This window comes from Anarhichas minor, unplaced genomic scaffold, assembly GCF_050575085.1.
Source record: "Anarhichas minor isolate MPS153535 unplaced genomic scaffold, ASM5057508v1 ptg000032l, whole genome shotgun sequence".
Classification (NCBI taxonomy): Eukaryota; Metazoa; Chordata; class Actinopteri; order Perciformes; family Anarhichadidae; genus Anarhichas; species Anarhichas minor.
In genome coordinates, this window is record NW_027466478.1 from 186,912 (window position 1) to 205,035 (window position 18,124).

Here is an 18,124-nt window from a genome sequence, read left to right on the forward strand (position 1 = left end):
CTGTTAACGGCGCAGTGAAAAACAACATGGAGACCTAACCGGGGAGACAAACCGTTTCTAATCCGTCCATATCCATCAGGCTCTCGCTGAAATATAGTGCACAGTAAAACAATGAGGAGTCTCGCAACCCCCACGCTCTCCTTTGCTCAGACCTCGAAATATGGGACCAAAGCAAACAAGGCAACACTCTCTTGTTTATGCTTCCATTCTCATGAAATTGATGCCATGTAAGAAGATAAGGCAGTTTGTTTATTGGAGTCAATCTATATGAGAGAGAATCATGCAGGGGCAGGACCGTCCTGCCAGGGTTTGTGTGTGTTCGTATTTCAGGAGAGTTTACCACAGGGATGATTTGTGTAAATATACATGCAAAATCTGACAACTACTCGGTGAGATCCGGCGCCGCCTCACTGACCTGAGGGTTGGAGCACTTGACGTGGACGGGCTGCAGATCGACGTGGAGGCAGACCACGAAGGAGTGTCCCCCCTCGGAGCAGCTCTGCAGCTTGTGGGATGTGACGGCCAGCGTGGAGGTACAGCCCATGGGCTCCAGCAGGCTCAGGCTCTGCTGCTGTCCCAGCAACGTGTACACGCTGAACTGACTCAGGCTGACCGACCACGGGAAGGCGTCACCTGGTGGGAGAGGTGAGGGAGCGGTAAGAAGAGGGACAAATAACAGGTGTGGGGGCAAGGGATGAAGCAGTACGAGAAAGAGGATTCAAATTTGCAACACAGAGACGTTGGCAGAGATGGAGAGAGGAGAGGGGAGGAAGGAGAGAGAGAGAGGTCATGTGAGGGGAACGCAAAGAGGGCAGGCCAAGTCATTGTGGTATAGAGAGGAAGGCTTCATTACACTTTTCTTTTCAGCGGCTGAACCAGATCAGAAGTCAGTCATGTCCGAATATGTATGTGCACTTTTGATTCTTCTTTGCGACCTGCCTAATCGGATAGTGATCGTGGTCAAAGAAGTGGCTGTAAAGTGGTGGATAAACTCGTATCCTTTCCTGTAAATTCTTCACAATAAAAGCCCCCTTTTGTTTTGTTATTTAAAAGCATTTATATGAAACGTTGGGTTGTCATCAGCAGTATCTGACTCACAAAGTGGAAACGTGTTCCAAATCGCATGCTTTGTCTTTTTACTGTTGCATGCAGTATGCATTCATTTGGGACATACTCCTTTCATTACAGCATTGCATCTTGAACTTTGACCCTCTTGCTGCTATATCCAGAGGATTGTGGGTCAGAACAGCCAGAAAAGCATGCTGACTGGATGCAGTTTGACACACTATGTATCGGGACATACATCTCTTTCTGGCAAACTAAATAGTAGTATGGGTATTGGAACAAACCGCAGGTCTCAGGAGGCCTCCTCTCTTCCCTCTACTCTACTCCCGTGTGTGGGGTAGGGTGGGGTGGTGGGGGGGGGGGATGGAGACCTGTCCACACCTCGCTGAGATCCCAACTCAATGGGAGCCAGCCCACCTCAGTCAGGTGGCCTGGCCGATCGAACCCCAACGCGAGGAAAGAGCAGATCTCGGAGTGTGCAGAATGACAGTTAATGCGTCGCGGCACGATCGGATGACTAAAGTCGCATTGAAGAGACAAGTGTAACCAAGGCCAAAGAGAGATGCAAGAAAATGCAGACTAGATTTGGAAAAGTGCAATTGATTAAAACAGCAGAAGGATAAGTCAGCAATACTCATCAAAACCACTATGACATCTACATAATTCCATTCATCCACCTTTAAAATCAAAGCTAATGACTGCACATGGGATGAGAGAGCTCATCATTAAAGATGCACTGAGGAGTATCAAACCCTCTACACCCAATAGGCAGGAAGACGATCACACGAAAACACATTGTAGAATGAGTGTCTATTCTGAACCTGTGGGTCTGAGACAGGGTGCCACACCGGGAGAGCTCGAGCTTGTTCACTTGCCAACCCTGGTAGATCGCTGAGCACGGCAGTGAAGAGCACATCTCCCATGCACTGTGGGCTTTGAAAGTGAGAGATGAAGAGCTTTTCAAAGGCTAGGAATGAATTACTAAAAGCAAACGGGTTGTTAGTTTTTACGGCAACATTGACAAGGCTGCTGATGTCACTGGGTTTTTTTTTCTCTCCGTTTTTGTAAAATCGGTTTGCCCAATGCTGATGTCATTGAAGAGTTTGAGAGAAAAAAAAAAAAAAAAAAGAGAGGAGGAGGAGGAGGGTGCCCCCCCCCCCCTTTTTTTTCTTCTTCCTAAGAGAAAACACTGAGTGTTGCTTATGTCAACTCTACCCAGGTGTGCGCGCCACATGTGCAAGATCTATCTCTCAAAGTCGCTGTGCTTAAGATTGTTTGTCTTTTGTCATGGTAAATGAGTAGTGGTGGGTCAAAGGTTGGCTCAGTGTTGAAAAGGCCATAATGATGATGAATTCACATTATGTAGCCTTTTGCTATTATGAAAGCATTCATTTCAATTATTAATAAAAGCATAAGTAGATTTTTCCCACCCATTAAAATGTATTTTCCAAGACTCCCATTTATAATGAACCTATCACCGTCATTGTTTTCCAAAGAGAGACATTTTTGTTTTCTCATTCAAGCTTTCAAATCAATCTTTTTTTTTGACCCTGAGTCATTTGGCGTAGTCCTCATCTGGTCTTGTGTGATCTCCTCCTAGCATTTGAACTGCTCTAATTAAAGCTGAGAAGTCATCAGATACAGTACCTTCCTCCAGGATGGGCTTGGAGACCACGAAGGGGAGCTCCTGCAGCGGCTCCATGTACCTATGCCCGGTGCTGAGGACGCTGATATGCGGCAGGCACACTACCAGAGTCCCGGGCATGGAGGCCTGGTTGTGGTACCAGCTGCGGACGGTGCCGGGTATGTCGCCGCAAGTGATGGTGCTCGGGGAGGGGAGGCTGTCGTTGGGCAGGAACACGCAGCACGACTGCAGCTCTAACTGGAGAGGTGAGAGAGAAAGGAGAGGACACATGAAGTCATGTTAGTTGATCTTCCTCGGCCTCCCTTTATCACGTTCAGCAAGTGCTCAGAGGGCGCTGCTTTGTGGCGACATCAGAGGATGAGGATTGCAATGGAAAGAACCAAAGAGAGAGTGTGCACAACTCTGGGTGTTGCTGGAAAAGACTGAACATGCTTAATAAACCTTTCCTTGATTTGAAAAAATGGAAAGAGTCGATCCCACATTTAGTGATGCATGCTGTTTGCATGATGCCCACTGTATGATATTAACTCTGCTATATATTAGTATTACTATCCTGCTTTAGTAGGATTTGCCTTCAAAATACTAACAAAGGTAGCACGTGAGACCTGGAATGCCTTTTTTTAAAACAATTTGAAATTCCATATTCAGGAAACAGAACTCCTTTTAACTTCAGGGCCTTTTTTTTTTTTTTACAGTCAAATCTTGAACTTGAATCATATTTGAAGTATTTTTAAAAGGGTTGGAGACCCATTCCAGCTGCATTGTGTCACACATATCTCTTTCTGAGATTTTTCTATCTCAGAAAAGAAAAAAAGAGAAAATAATGTACAAGCCACTAGGTCAGTAACCAGTAGCAGTGTCTCTTTCCATTCCGCCGGGACTGCACTGATTTAACGGACCAGTTCAGTTAATAGAACAGAGAGGAGTGCAGGGTCCAGGGGTCAGATAGCAGCATGTGTGTGTGTGTGTGTGTGTGTGTGTGTGTGTGTGTGTGTGTGTGTGTGTGTGTGTGTGTGTGTGTGTTAGTCAGAGAGCAGCTCCGTTTAATGCGCCGTTACACTGCAATATGGTCTGCGTACAATACACACACAAATGCACAGACTCACATACGTCCTCCACTCAAATCTGCATCTACAGAAAAATATGCAAGCTTCTGCTAATACCACACACACTGATGTTGGAACGCCTCTGACAGGCCTGAATATGGACGCCAGTTCTGGGAGGGAGAGAACGACAGAAACTGAGAAAAAAATAATAGAAGACTGAGATAGAAAAAGAGATGGAAAGAAAGAGGGAGGGATGTGGTTACACATTCATCTCACGCTGCTTCCTCTTTGATTACTCTTCAAAGAAAGGGTTTGAAATCGGAACACTTCTGCACACTGACACACAAGGCTTTGGCCTTTTTTTGAATTTCATTTTTTAAGAGTCGGCACGCAGGGAGAAAATCCATTGACACTGCCTGGTCTGCTGCAGATCTTAGCGGGGTTAAGCTGTAAAGCGGGCCGACACACGGAAAGCGCCGGGTTTAACACTGTGACTCCAGTCTGCACCTTGAGCTCACTGCCTGAGGCTAATGCTCTCCTGCTGGACATCCTGGCTCAGTCACATTATTACACATGCTCTTCTTCTTCTGCTCAGGCTGACACTCAATAAATGGCAGTCAGTGAGATGTCTTAATATTACTCAACAACCATCTAAAAACACCAAGTCATCAATTAACATGGACATGAAACTAAGAAAAACAATAACATTTTTACTTTAAAGAAGCCGTAACTAGCAAATGTTTGGTATTTTTATTTAATAGCTGACATAAATAAGGCATTGATACATTTTAAATTGATGGTTTGATTCATTGAGCAGAACCAAAATATCAAATGTAGTTCAAAAGTATGCACGCAGATGTATATCCCTGCGTACACGAGTAAGATTAACCCTATTACTGTCACAGATAAATAATCACACTAAGTTCAACCATAACATGTAGAAAGTAATCTTATACTTAAACGTTTGCTGTTTCAAATGGCTCATTTCAGAGCACAGCTACACGACCACACAGACCAACTGTAAATGAGCTACTACAGGGGCAGACATTATTTTAGTTCACATTCTGTGTCTGATGGTTGACTAAATCTGTCACCATATATCAAACCTTTAAACATAATCATGGGGAAATATTAAACTGTAACATAAATGCTCCCAGATGAAAGTTGACCCTGGTAACAGCCTGAAGGAGAGGGGTCCGTCTGTGTTCCAGAAGAGACAGATGTAAGGCTCTTCATTCCACCAGACATTTGGTTTTATATTAACCTTTTTTTATTAGCAATTGTTGGACAATCTTGGCAAAATTAGATATGAAGTAGAGTTTGTTCATAACTATTCGGAAAGGCAATAAGTCAGACACGTTCCCGGTGGGTGTTGGCCTCCGCCAGGGCTGCCCTTTGTCTCCGGTCCTGTTTGTGACTTTCATGGACAGGATATCTAGGCGCAGCCTGGGGGTCTCGGGATCACCTCTCTGCTATTTGCAGATGATGTGGTCCTGTTAGCCTCCTCGGATCGTGACCTCCAGCATTCACTGGGGCGGTTTGCAGCCGAGTGTGAAGCGGCGGGGATGAGAGTTAGCACCTCCAAATCTGAGGCCATGGTGCTCTGCCGGAAACCGGTGGATTGCTCCCTCCAGGTGGGGACGGAGTGCCTACCTCAAGCGAAGGAGTTCAAGTATCTCGGGGTCTTGTTCACGAGTGAGGGTAAGATGGAGCGGGAGATCGACAGACGGATCGGTGCGGCTGCAGCAGTAAAGCAGGCGCTGCACCGGACCGTCTTGGTGAAGAGGGAGCTGAGCCGGAAGACAAAGCTCTCAATTTACTGGTCGGTCTACGTTCCTACCCTCACCTATGGTCACGAACTCTGGGTCGTGACCGAAAGGACAAGGTCGCAGCTACAAGCGGCCGAAATGAGTTTCCTCCGTAGGGTGGCCGGGCTCAGCCTTAGAGATAGGGTAAGGAGCTCGGTCATCAGGAGGGAGCTTGGAGTCGAGCCGCTACTCCTTCGCGTCGAAAGGAGTCAGCTGAGGTGGTTCGGGCATCTAATTAGGATGCCTCCTGGACGCCTCCCACTGGAGGTTTTCCAGGCACGTCCAACTGGGAAGAGACCCCGGGGAAGACCCAGAACACGCTGGAGGGATTACATCTCCCAGCTGGCCTGGGAACGCCTCGGGATCCCCCAGAATGAGCTGGAACATGTTGCCGGTGAGAGGGAAGTCTGGGTCGGCCTGCTTGACCTGCTGCCACCGCGACCCGACCCCGGATAAGCGGAGGAAAATGGATGGATGGATATTCGGAAAGGGTGAGTTAATATTTAAGGTCAGAACTCGGCAAAAGAAAGAGGTTTGGTTATGAGAGTAGGTTGTGCCACAGGAGGATGTACTGTATATCCTTCTTGCACTTAACAGATAAAGATGGGCACCCGCTGCATAAGCTACCACCATAGCTGAGTGTGTACAGTAAAACATACAAATGAAATACCCCTTTATGGTCTTTATAATGCTTTGCTGTTGTTCCCCATGGCAACCCAAAAAACCAAAGATGATGTCAAGTGTGTGGTAGCTGCAGACTCCCCACATCACACGGTGAAATACTAACAATGATCAGATAACATCTCACAGATGACAACAGAGGGAAAAGTTGAACGGCGCTCACTGGGCACGGCCACCGCTGTTTACACAAAGGCAGAAAGGCTCAATATGCTTCAAAGGGCCTCACTATGTCATGGGGAAAAAGGTCCTGTCAGTGCTATGAAAACACTGATACAAAACTAATCCCCCCCCCCCCCTCCTTTGGTGACAGCTAATAAAAGCCACAAGAAAACACAGAAACAAACATGTTGTAATTCACATTGGCTAAGGGCGGGGAGTAAAGAAACGTTTGCTTTTCTCCTGAGTGAGGGAGCTGAGGTCACCAGAGCAGATAAGAACAACAGTGAACAAGAGGACCAGAGGCCGGGGCCGATGTTGAATATTTGATTTCAAATCGCCCAGTTGCTAGAAGTAGGATGACGGCACAGAGAGACAAGGGAAATAATGCTACACCGAACACATGGGCTGTAATGTTAGTCACACATCTTGCCAGGGTCTGGACTAAATCGTGCTAAAGTCTGTGGAGCCACAGAGTCCATGGACAAACTTCTTATTGTAATCCATACCTACTCCAGGAGGCAATATGCTTCCTGGCTGAAGTTGTATCCCGGACAAATATGGTAAACAAGTCAAATGAAAATATAATGAGAGAGAGCCCGCCACGGCCCGCCACTACATTAAGGCAGAAAAAAATACCGTGATATACCGTGAAACCGGTAGAGTCTTAAAAAATACCGTGATATGGATTTTTGGTCATACCGCCCAGCCCTAGTGGCCGAGCTGAGCCTTAGAGATAGGGTAAGGAGCTCGGTCATCAGGAGGGAGCTTGGAGTCGAGCCGCTACACCTTCGCGTCGAAAGGAGTCAGCTGAGGTGGTTCAGGCATCTAATTAGGATGCCTCCTGGACGCCTCCCACTGGAGGTTTTTCAGGCACGTCCAACTGGGAAGAGACCCCGGGGAAGACCCAGAACACGCTGGAGGGATTACATCTCCCAGCTGGCCTGGGAACATCTCGGGATCCCCCAGAATGAGCTGGAACATGTTGCCGGTGAGAGGGAGGTCTGGGTCGGCCTGCTTGGCCTGCTGCCACCGCGACCCGACCCCGGATAAGTGGAGGAAAATGGATGGATGGATGGATGGAGAGCCTGCCTGTGCCAAGGCTGCACAAACGTTGACATTTGTTATTTGTATCAAAGAAAACGTTAAGGAATGTTTAATCTGCTTTTGGAGCTAAATACAAGGCAGTAACTGCCGGTTCTGAAGAGTGAAGCCAACGCTTCATGCCTAAAAGCTGCATTCTCTCTAATGTCCAGCAGGGGGCGACTCCTCTGGTTGTATAGAAGTCTATGAGAAAATGACTCTACTTCTCTCTTGATTTATTACCTCAGTAAACATTGTAAACATGAGTTTATGGTCTCAATCTCTAGTCTTCTTCAATACAGCATGATGTTCCATTTAGAGTCACATAGACCATAAAGCAGAGTATGCTTTAGGGCGGGGCTACCTTGTGATCGACAGGTCGCTACCCAACCAGAGCCATATACGGCGTCTCTACATTTTTCCTCCGCTGTCCAAATATGGTCAATTCTGTTTATTGGTTACCAAAAAAGCAAAGGTGGTGATGGCCGTAATCTAAGATGTCGACTGTCAAAACGCCAAACTCAAGGCTTCAAAAAGGCAGTCCACAAACCAATGGGTGACTAGCGAGAGGATGGTATATTGTTACCTTGCACAGCAGCAAGATTCTCACGATGGCACAAGAACGTGGCGCGACACCTGATAGTTCTAAACAACAATGGTGGCTCTCAAAGAGGTTAGCGTAGCTGAAATAGCATCAGTTCTATCAGAACTGGAGATTATTTCTTCAATGAAAGAAGAGCATTTGAATTGAGTTTGATTGACAGATGGTTCATCCAATCACCTGTCATGTACTTTTTGACAGTGCCTGCCTTCAGTTTCTAATGACGGCCTGTTAGACGGTTCTGTGAAACAAGCCATCCAGCGGGTCAGATTAGATATATTGAGAGACATACAGACCAAACTGAGAACCTCCTTGGACGAGGTAAAGAGAGAGACTACACACCTCATCCTTGTTTCCTTGTACCCCCATAGAGTCATATCATATTTTTCATCATGTGAGGGCAATAAAAAGCTGGTCCTCCTTGAACACTGCATGAGAAAACAGGGATGTTTCAATGAAATGATGCCTTCGCCATGGAAACCCTCTGGTCTCCCAGTCACAGCAAACCACTGGTCATTTAAAGCCTTCGTGCCGAACAAGTTATGCTGGAACGTACTCAAAACACCAGTCAAACATATTGACAAAAAAAATGTAAATGCCAATCCCTGGTTCTGCGGTTGTGTCACCCTTCAAGGAACGTGAACTCAGAATCCTCTGAGCATGTCTGTACCCCACCCTGTTTCTCTGGATTACCGCTAACAGCAGGTCACCCTAGTTTAACCTCGCAGGCCTCTGTGGTCTCGTGTCTTGAGCTGTGACTCACACGCACACACACACACACACACACACACACACACACAGACAGACAGACAGACAGGCAGTACCCAAACAAAGGCGACAGGGGTAACAAAGGGCAAGGAAGGGGAGCGCTGGCACCGCCGTGCAGCGCTGACAGATCCAAAAGAGAGAAATAGTGTGAGGTCAGAATGTCCCATATGCATCACTGCTTCGACCGCTGCCAAAACCACCCTCCACCCCCCTAAACCCATCCATGCCTGCTGAGGTCCTGGCTGTCGGTGTCCAGGTCTCTCACCATGACCGCGCATTGATTCGTGGTGGAAAGTCTGCGTTAGAGATGCTGTGACCGGAGCAAGGAAAGGAAAGGAAACACTCGAGGAAGGGTAAGAGGAGAGAGGTGGTGGGAGCAGAGGGGGAATCCAGTGTTTGCGAATGGTTGCATACACAGCCAAAAAAAAAAAAGAAGTTCTCTGTACTAACAGGTCAAAGTGGGAGTGTATGTTTCATGTCACAACTTCGGGGGTAAAAGTTGAGTTGAGGTTGTGCAGGGTAGTGTTTGGTATTCCACACAATTGAGTTTAACAGCTCTGTAACAGGCCAATAAACACAGCACTGGAAGCAGTTAGCCTGTGTGACAATGTCCCCCTACTGTGAGCTGATGGGCATGCCAGGTTTGTGTGTGTGTGTCTGTGTGAGAAAGCATGCTCAATATCCTGAATGACAGGACAGGAAACTGACAGGTACACCAGGTCGTCCTAAAACTTCTTTCCGTCACACGCTCGGGAAGCAGAGGGCAACGCTTGTGGCATGTCACTGTATTTACAAGCCACTCACAGGGGCTCAGCAAAACTAAATTACATTTGTATCCATAATAAGATGGTGAGAATGTATTTCTTTTCTGTTTGGGTAGACCTGTGGAAAGGCAGCTTTTCCAAGTGCAGCAAGAGGAAAATTCAGAAATGATTTTTTAAAAATAGAAACGGGGCACGAATAATATCTGAAAACCAGAGGCATAATTGCAGTTTGGAATATCTGTTACACAACTTTACCCCCTGAGGGGTTCGGGGTAATGTGGAATAAGACTGCGGCACAATGTGACAGAGAGACGGCCTCTGGAAACGACTCAGGTACAACAAACAAGAAACGCAGCACGGGGCCGCGCGGAACTTTTGCGAGTGTGTATGTGTGACTCATGTTTTAACAATCACGAGGGTTCGACTTTCATTTGGGATTATGAGAGGGGCATCTGGAGCTGGACCACATTATGGGGGACTCGGGATTATCGGAAGGATTTGGAGTCAAATTGAAGCCTACTGTTAGAAGATCAAGAATGGCAGGTGTGCTCATATGGTATATATGTCACTGCAGAGGGTTCAGTGGGGAAAAAGAGGAGTCAAAGAGTCATAATTCTTCATTCCTTTCATCCAATGACGACATGTCCTGTCAAAGTGAAACTAAATCTTTAAACATAACAAATGGAGTTAAGTGTCAGTGGTGGGACTGGTTCAGTTACCCACTGCCTCTAATGACGGATTAATTCAGGAAAAAACACTGAGGGACACTGTGAGTGTGTGTGTGTATTGAGGCCAGGGTGTATCACTCGCAGCACACTCTATTAATATACTTCAAAAACAGCCGAAACGCTTTTCAATTTTGCCCAGGAAATCTCCGTTAAAAAAAAGGAAGATTGAAGCCAATCGACTCCTTATGAGGCTGCACGTGCCAAGCTTTAACTGTGAAAACATGCTCAAATGACACACTTACTAAAGCACGCACGCATACATCATATGTGCGCTTGCATTCTTTCACATGTAAACTTTAACACACCCCTTGCAAGTGCAGTTATCAATCGTTTAAAGAAAAAAAAATGAAAAAGCCCATTTGGATTCAGAATGAAAAAGTTAAGTAGAGTTAAAACAAGTAAAAAAACAAAAAAAAAACTGAATTAACATCTCCCGTCCTCTTTTTCTTCAAACAAGCGCTGCTTAGGCAAGCCCCCCCCCCCCCCATCTCTTTTTAATATCCTTGCAGAGATGCTCACCACTTCCTCTGAAGGATGGCACCTGCAACAGCAATGAACTCAGTTACCACAACACTGCTCAAGTTATACGGTTATATCCCTCTCTGTACTACTGCTGGCTGCTGAGCTGGTTTAGTTCAGACCCCAACTTCTCGGTCTGAAAAGTGTCTTAAAGCTGCATTCTCTCTAATGTCCATCAGGGGGCGACTCCTCTGGTTGTATAGACGTCTATGAGAAAATGACTCTACTTCTCTCTTGATTTATTACCTCAGTAAACATTGTAAACATGAGTTTATGGTCTCAATCTCTAGTTTCAAGTCTTCTTCAATACAGCATGATGTTCATTTAGTACATTATGATCCATTTAGAATCACAGACCATAAAGCAGAGTATGCTTTAGGGCGGGGCTACCGTGTGATTGACAGGTCGCTACCACAGCGTTGTCCGGTCTGAGAGTTGTCGTGTTTTGGTCTTAGAACTTTAACCCTTTGAAGTGTGTTTTCGCTTCATGAAAGTAACATTTTTGTAACATTTTTGGTTGCCTAATAATGTTTTATTCAGCGTTGGTTGTACTTGTGTCCAGAGGCTTCAAAACCGTAGTCCACAAACCAATGTCTACTTCTTACATACATTCTACGGTTTAGGGCAACAAGCTGGCTGCTGCACACTTCCTCATTGAATCAGAGACAGAGCAAAGATCGTGTGTGCTGATTGTAGTTTTGAAGATGCATTTTCCTCATCGCTGCCTTTCATCAGTACTTCCCTGGTATTTAGAGAAAATGTCTGTGTTGTCTGGCTTGCTCATTTAGAAATGAGAGAGAGAGAGCTGGCAGTACACGGCCATGGGGGGACCGGGACTAGCTGGAAATAATATAGTCATCGAGCTCTTAGTACGCACACTGACAAACTCAGTAAAAAGCCTCATGGCTCCGAAGAATGAGCGAGCCAGTGGTTTTTGAGTGACAGCGTGGTTATTTAGTAGGTGACCGTTGCTTATCCTGAGACTTAGGCCTTGATCCTTTCCTCTCAGGCCTCTAAATGAACAAGGATCTTCTTACACTTTGATCTACAATCACACAGGCTCTAATTCAATCTGGATTCTGGATCAGGAAGCCAGCACATGCTGTCGGGAGTAAATAAATACTACTAGAAAAGAGACAGACGAACGAAAGAGCCAGAAAAATTGAAAAACCTGAAACATATCCATTTGGAAAGTACTTTGATTAAACGTGAAGACGCCTGAAGACTTTTTTCTTCTTTGTCTATTTCTTCCTTCTCATCTCCGCCTGGCGTCACATCACAGAGTGCTAAATATGGGATTGTTTCATTCTTTGTTGCAAGTCCTGCTCAGTTTTATTCCTGATCACTTCCCCGCTCCGTCAGATAGCGTTCAGAATCCAGCCACATATGTGGACCCTGTTTCAAATCTTTCAGTCTTAATACCCCGCAAAAAGCGTCCCCTCACTTCCTCCTCTTCTGAGCAGTACTGGGAGTGTATGATCTGCCTTGTGTAGCATTTCTCCCTCGAGTCTTTGTGAAGACGGTTTATCTGGTTCCAGCAGAGCAGGTTCTAATAGAGAGGAAACTGAGGGCCAAACACTCTTAGTCTTTAAAGGGCTGGGGCCATGTGGAAATGGCCTATATAACCGCAGGACGCTCTTAGGATCGGCCGGGCCTTGCCAGTAAATGACAGAACAGTGAGTTGGACGGAGGACAGCCCGTCTACACTGAGGAGCAATTTCAGCTGTGAGTGCATGATTCTCAGATTGACATTCTTAGAAGTACAGTTAAAGTTTCAGACGTGGAGTGACTCTGCAGTAAAGGTAGAAAGTCCTGTCTCGGCTGAAAGAGAGATCTGGGATTGTCGCTATAACAACAAAGGACTACAGAGTGCTGCAGGGATGACCTATTTCTGTGCCAACCAGGAATCACACTGGTTCCCTCAACACAAATCCAATGGGAGAAAATAAGCTTTAAAAACAAGACTTTATGATATCTACACATTTTGTTTATCAAGATAATCTTCACAAACAAACACCATTTTTATGATTTTCGAAGCTTGAATGCAATCAGTAGAAGTAAAAAGCTAACATTAGGCTATAAACAAAGTACACCGCTTAGCAGCAACCGCCTTTTGTAAGACACGTAAAAGCTTAAAAATTCCCCAGAGGGGTATTTACTGATGTATTTTATGTTGAAAAGTGCAAAAATGCTGACTCATTTCTGGTTTTTAGGACTCATTTCTGTAGCCCTGTACTATCACTGCTTAAAACAGTGGAGAACATGTATAAATGGTGCTCTCTTGTCACAATGAGAGTGGGCTTGTGCTATCTGAGCCACCTCTGTCCTGTGTAAAGTGCTGTTTATCAAACTACAGAAGAGTTTTGTATTTTTCCTTATCTGTCCTCACTGAGCCCGTGAACTTAACAAACCTGGGCCTACTTTTTTCCTGTGTTATACGACAAAGACATAATACTTGGTGCCTGCTCTCATTGAAACATATTTTCAGCAGGACAGCTGTGTTGCTACAAACTCCTGACAGCATTGAATACGATCTCAGTCACAGTCATCTATCTTGGACCCAGGCAGTGAGGGACGCGTCTGACATTTGTGCGGTGGTGCTGTGTTCAGATCCGCTGTTGAGGCTCATTGTTTTCACTTCACCACAGGGAAGAGGAACGGCGGGGCCCCAACTCTGTGCAGAACTCAGCACAGCACAAACCCCGTGGGCCGAGATCACCTCTCCGCGGAGCGACCCCACAACACGTGAAGCACAAACACGCGTAAACTTGCGCGCTCGAGTACGTATGTGCTGACACATTTTTCCCCTCGTTTTCTCTGCTGCGCACTCTTTTTACACACAGGAAATCACCCAGAGATAGAGGAGAGGAAATTAGAAACACCCTCCCAGCGTCCCGGGTGAAAATATTTGCAACTCCGGAGCAGAAAAAAAACCTCAGAGGAGAGATCTGCAGCGAACGGAAAACACATCCCTTTGTTTTTAAAAACCTGATACCTCTCCAAATGTAATCTTCCTGTGCCTGCACCAGACGGGACACTGTGTTTCCTAAGTGGCCGGTCAGATGAACAGAAGGTCCACAGAGCAAAACCCCCCGACTACAAAGTCTCTCTGGATAACCCACCCACTGTTAACCTTCTGCCCCCCCTCTCCTTCTGCACATCCTCCCGCATTTTCAGCTCCATCCAAAAACACATTTGTAATGGTGTAAATAGAGTCTTCCTGTAAATGAACGTGATTAATGCGTGTATCTGAAGATGACGCTGTGCACTTGTGTGTTGCGGTGCAGGGGTGTACACAAATTACGTTTTTTAAATTCCCCTGCGACCTCAGAAAGCAGCTCTCCTCCCTAATGTCTATGAGAGAGGCATCCAAGCGTGATGCCTCCTGACAACAGATAGGCCTGGGTCTCACCCACACGCCACCACGACCAATAAGCTCGTGGCCTGGCACGGCGGCTCGGCCAGGCAGCCAGCCATCCCTGTGGCCCCGCATTCCTCCACTCTAACACTGCTTACAGAAGCTGACAAGCGCTGGAGGTCTCCCTGGCCGAGGTGGAAATCTGCAAAAATAAACGCTTTAGGTGACATGAAGGCTTTGTTTGTTTCTGCTGGGCCCTGGCTGTTTGTGTTAGCGCGGTGGGTTAATTGCGACTTTGATCGCTGCGTTTATTGATCCAACAGTGGCCTAAGCAGCGCGGCCGGCCTGGCCTGGCCCTGCCTTGCTCCCCCCCCACACACTCCAGAATGGAGGGGGTCTAAGGGGTGGCTACGCCAAACTAGGGTTAAAGATGCACGGGGAGAGGGGGGCCATGACTGGGAGCCCTCCGCTGAGCAGGGCCACGGACATTTATGATGGGGGGTGGCTTAGTTTAGAGACTGGGGTGAATTGGACTGGGCTAAAGGTCAGGCAATAGATTATGCACGATCCAGAGTACAGGGCCGGGCAATGTATCAATATCGTGATATTCATTTAAGCCTCGAATATCGTTGAGGTTCCCTTGAAGCATGACATTAGACTATATATCGTCTTAGATTTTGGACATTGTACTATTGTAATATGGCATTCATGTTGTCTTTTCCTGGTTAGGCTGCATTATAATAAAGTGATGTCATTTCCAGAACTTACCAGACTGCTGTAGCTGTTCTATTATTTGACTTCACCCACTAAATCATTGTATTCACATTAGTTGTGATTTATCAAAAATTTCATTGTGTAAATATTTTGTAAAAGCACCAATAGTCAACCAACAATATTGTCACAGTATCAGTATCGTGGTATTTGGTCCAGAAATAGAGGGATATTTGACTTTCTCCACATCACCTGGCCCTAGCTGAGAGCTTCAGTTCAAGCTCTCATGTATATGACAGACTAATGCCGAGCAGGTTGGCCTCTGCTTCGGCTTGGCTTGGTTTATCTACAGTAGTGGTGTGGCCAGACCATGTTGCTCTGGGCCAGCTGAAGTGAGTGGAGATGGCTGTGTATGTTGTGCAGTACGTAATACTGGGCCAAGTTGGATTGAATGGTGCTGGAGTGCAGATAAAAGGGCTTTTATTGGCTAACTCTGGCAAATGTTCACCACTGTTGATTCCTGCGGTACGACCGAATCCAGTAGGCCAAACTGGGCTGTTGTGTAACCTTGGCCGATCTGATGTGACCTGTGTTTGGCACGGCTTCCTCCAGACAAACCAGATTCACCTCCAAAGAAGCGTTCCAGAAACACATTCAGAAGGTCAGGGTGAAAACCACAATCACTTTTCCCTGACAATTTTTTAAAACATCTCAATCTTGAAATTCTAGCTGCTGTGAGTTTTTTCTATTTTTTTTTTTATCCTGATGAAAATCAGTTCCAGGTCTCCAGGCCTCTGAGGTTCAGGAGGTTACAGACACAAGAGAATCCCGGTAAGCACTTTTCCAGCGCGGCCCAGTGAGAGGGTCAAATACGTGTGTGCGTCTGTAATGGCTGTGAGGTCATCGGCGTATTGACACAGCAGCAGATGATGGGACGGGAATCTGGCCACACACACATGCACAGTGTTCTCAGTGGCTAAATGGCACGTCTACTGTGACATTGTGCGGTCTTCATTTAGATCAGGCGACACCAGAGAGGATGAGTGTGTAATCAGGAGAGAATGTACACCCTTTCTCTCAATACCGCTCCTCTTCCTCTTCCTCCACTTTGCTCTCCGGCTCCCCTCTCCGTGGGACAGGAGAGACACCCTACGTTCTGCCCCCAGCATTAACCCTTTATCTGTGTCAGAATATATAGAATTCATCTCAGTTACATCCTGACAGTAGTCTGTTTGGCAGCATGCAGCAAGGTATGCTAGCATGCAGATGTATATGCGCTCAAAAAGGTGCAATATTGTTAGAGATGGGACTGATCCAATCCAGTATGTTATGGCGTAACACGCGTATCGGGTATTAGACTGAGGCTATATATATATATATATATATATATATATATATATATATATATATATATATATATATATATATATATATATATATATATATATATATATATATATATATATATATATATATATATATATATATATATATATATACACACACACACACAGCTTTTTTTGGCCAGCTTTTCGTTTCGTCACAGTGATAGACTTTCGGCGGTGAGATTCACTTGCTGCTCTCAATAAAGATTCTTCATACTAGCACTTGTGTTGTCAGTTTTTAATTGTGATAAATACAGCAAATACATGGATTCCAGTCAGAGTGTGTGCATGTGTGATTTAACTCCCAGTGTTTTCCATGTTTGAAAAAGTGTATTCTTAAATAGTCAGGGGACCTCTGAGGAAATGCACATTACATTCTATTTATTCTAATATGTTACTGAATTGTTGTGATTTAAGTGTCTTCTGGACTAGTTTATGCCCCCATTCATGGCTGGAGCTGGAGGTTAATCATAATAAATGTAAAGTAATGCACTTCCTCCATCATAACGTTGCAATATCTACCGAAAAAAAAATATTTTATGATTTCGATGAAAAGCAACCCTCAGGGTATGTAAAATGACATGTTTGAAAAGTTGACCATTTATTGCCCCAATCCACATATAAACATTAAGTGGCACTAACTAAAGTTACTTGCAAATCAATTGGAAGTTGTGCGATTTGACAGACAGGGAGGGTAAGGTGTTGAGTGCAGGGATGATAGGATGGAGGAAGGGGGAGGCAGAGGATGAAGTAATGTGCCTGTAGAAGGCGCTCCAGCCGGGGGTCAGATCCTGTTCATGGAAACCATCTGGCCAGCTCCGTCTGAGCCACACCAAACATACAGTACACATGATCCTCCTTTTCTATCTTTCTCTCTCGCTTTTCCTCCAGCACATTTTAATTTTCTCCTCCTCACTCGCTTCCTAACCGTCTCCTTTCCAACTCTCCACCTTTTCTACCCCACCGCTTCTTCTCCTCCTTTTTCTCTCTCACAAAAAAAGTATATCCTACTCATTAATGCATGGCAGCTGCAGGGAGCAGTGTTACTTCATTTTTCCATGGCAACGGGCTCTCTGTTTCAGCAGATCCCATTTCAGTTTTGGTAGCAACGTGCTCCTTTGCCAGCGCTGAACACATTCATGTGTTAAATAGAAGGAATTATTGCAAAATTCCTGAAATAGAATCACCGTTCCTGATCACTGGCAATTATTATCAGGGCCCGCGGAGAACGCAGGCGTCCCCGGGTTGGACGGGGCTGAGGAGGGGGAGATGACAGGATGAGAAGGGGTAAGGGTGAGCCGCGGGAGAGAGGAAATAAGCGAGGGGGAGAAACGACAAGGTAAGAGAGGTCCAGAGATGTGCTGTGTGCAAGGAGTACCACAATGAGTTGGAGCAAAAGTGAGGGTCAGAGCTCCAAGGCTGAGGGCAAGTGGCCATCTGAAGATGAGTCAGCCCACTCTGGCCTGGGCGACAACTGCAGCGCTGCCCTTCAGCCCTAATGTGAAGTGACTACTAGAATAACACCACCTACACATATCGTAGCCTTGCATGACCAAGGGACTTAGTGGCCTCTTTGGGGGAAAAACACACACATCTTTCGTGATCTTTGCTGTACGTAATCTGAAAGAGACTCTGCCATCTTGGGCCTTTGGATGCTACGTCTCTCTGACCTCACCGCGCCTGTGTTGCAATGGTGGGACAAAGACATTGGCTCTTTTGGTCTGAGCGAAAAAAGGACTTAGCGGTCCTTTTTTCTTTCTCTCAGTTCATCTTTCCAGAGGAGTATCTAGACTGATCAATTTGGGC

At 45.9% G+C, this 18,124-nt stretch overlaps 1 protein-coding gene across 14 annotated transcripts in view; it reads right to left on the reverse strand.

The window, feature by feature from the left end:
• Positions 1–18,124, reverse strand: part of vps13b (vacuolar protein sorting 13 homolog B) — a 336,932-nt gene that overhangs the window by 164,707 nt on the left and 154,101 nt on the right. For all 14 annotated transcript variants that reach the window (XR_012957588.1, XR_012957587.1, XR_012957586.1 and 11 more), the window contains 2 exons: positions 2,713–2,947; positions 416–633 (listed from right to left, as the gene is read on the reverse strand). Coding sequence is in view for 11 of the 14 variants with exons in the window: in XM_076105383.1 (XP_075961498.1) it covers positions 416–633; positions 2,713–2,947 (453 nt within the window). In the remaining 3 variants the exon portion in view is untranslated. The remainder of the gene's footprint in view (positions 1–415; positions 634–2,712; positions 2,948–18,124) is intronic.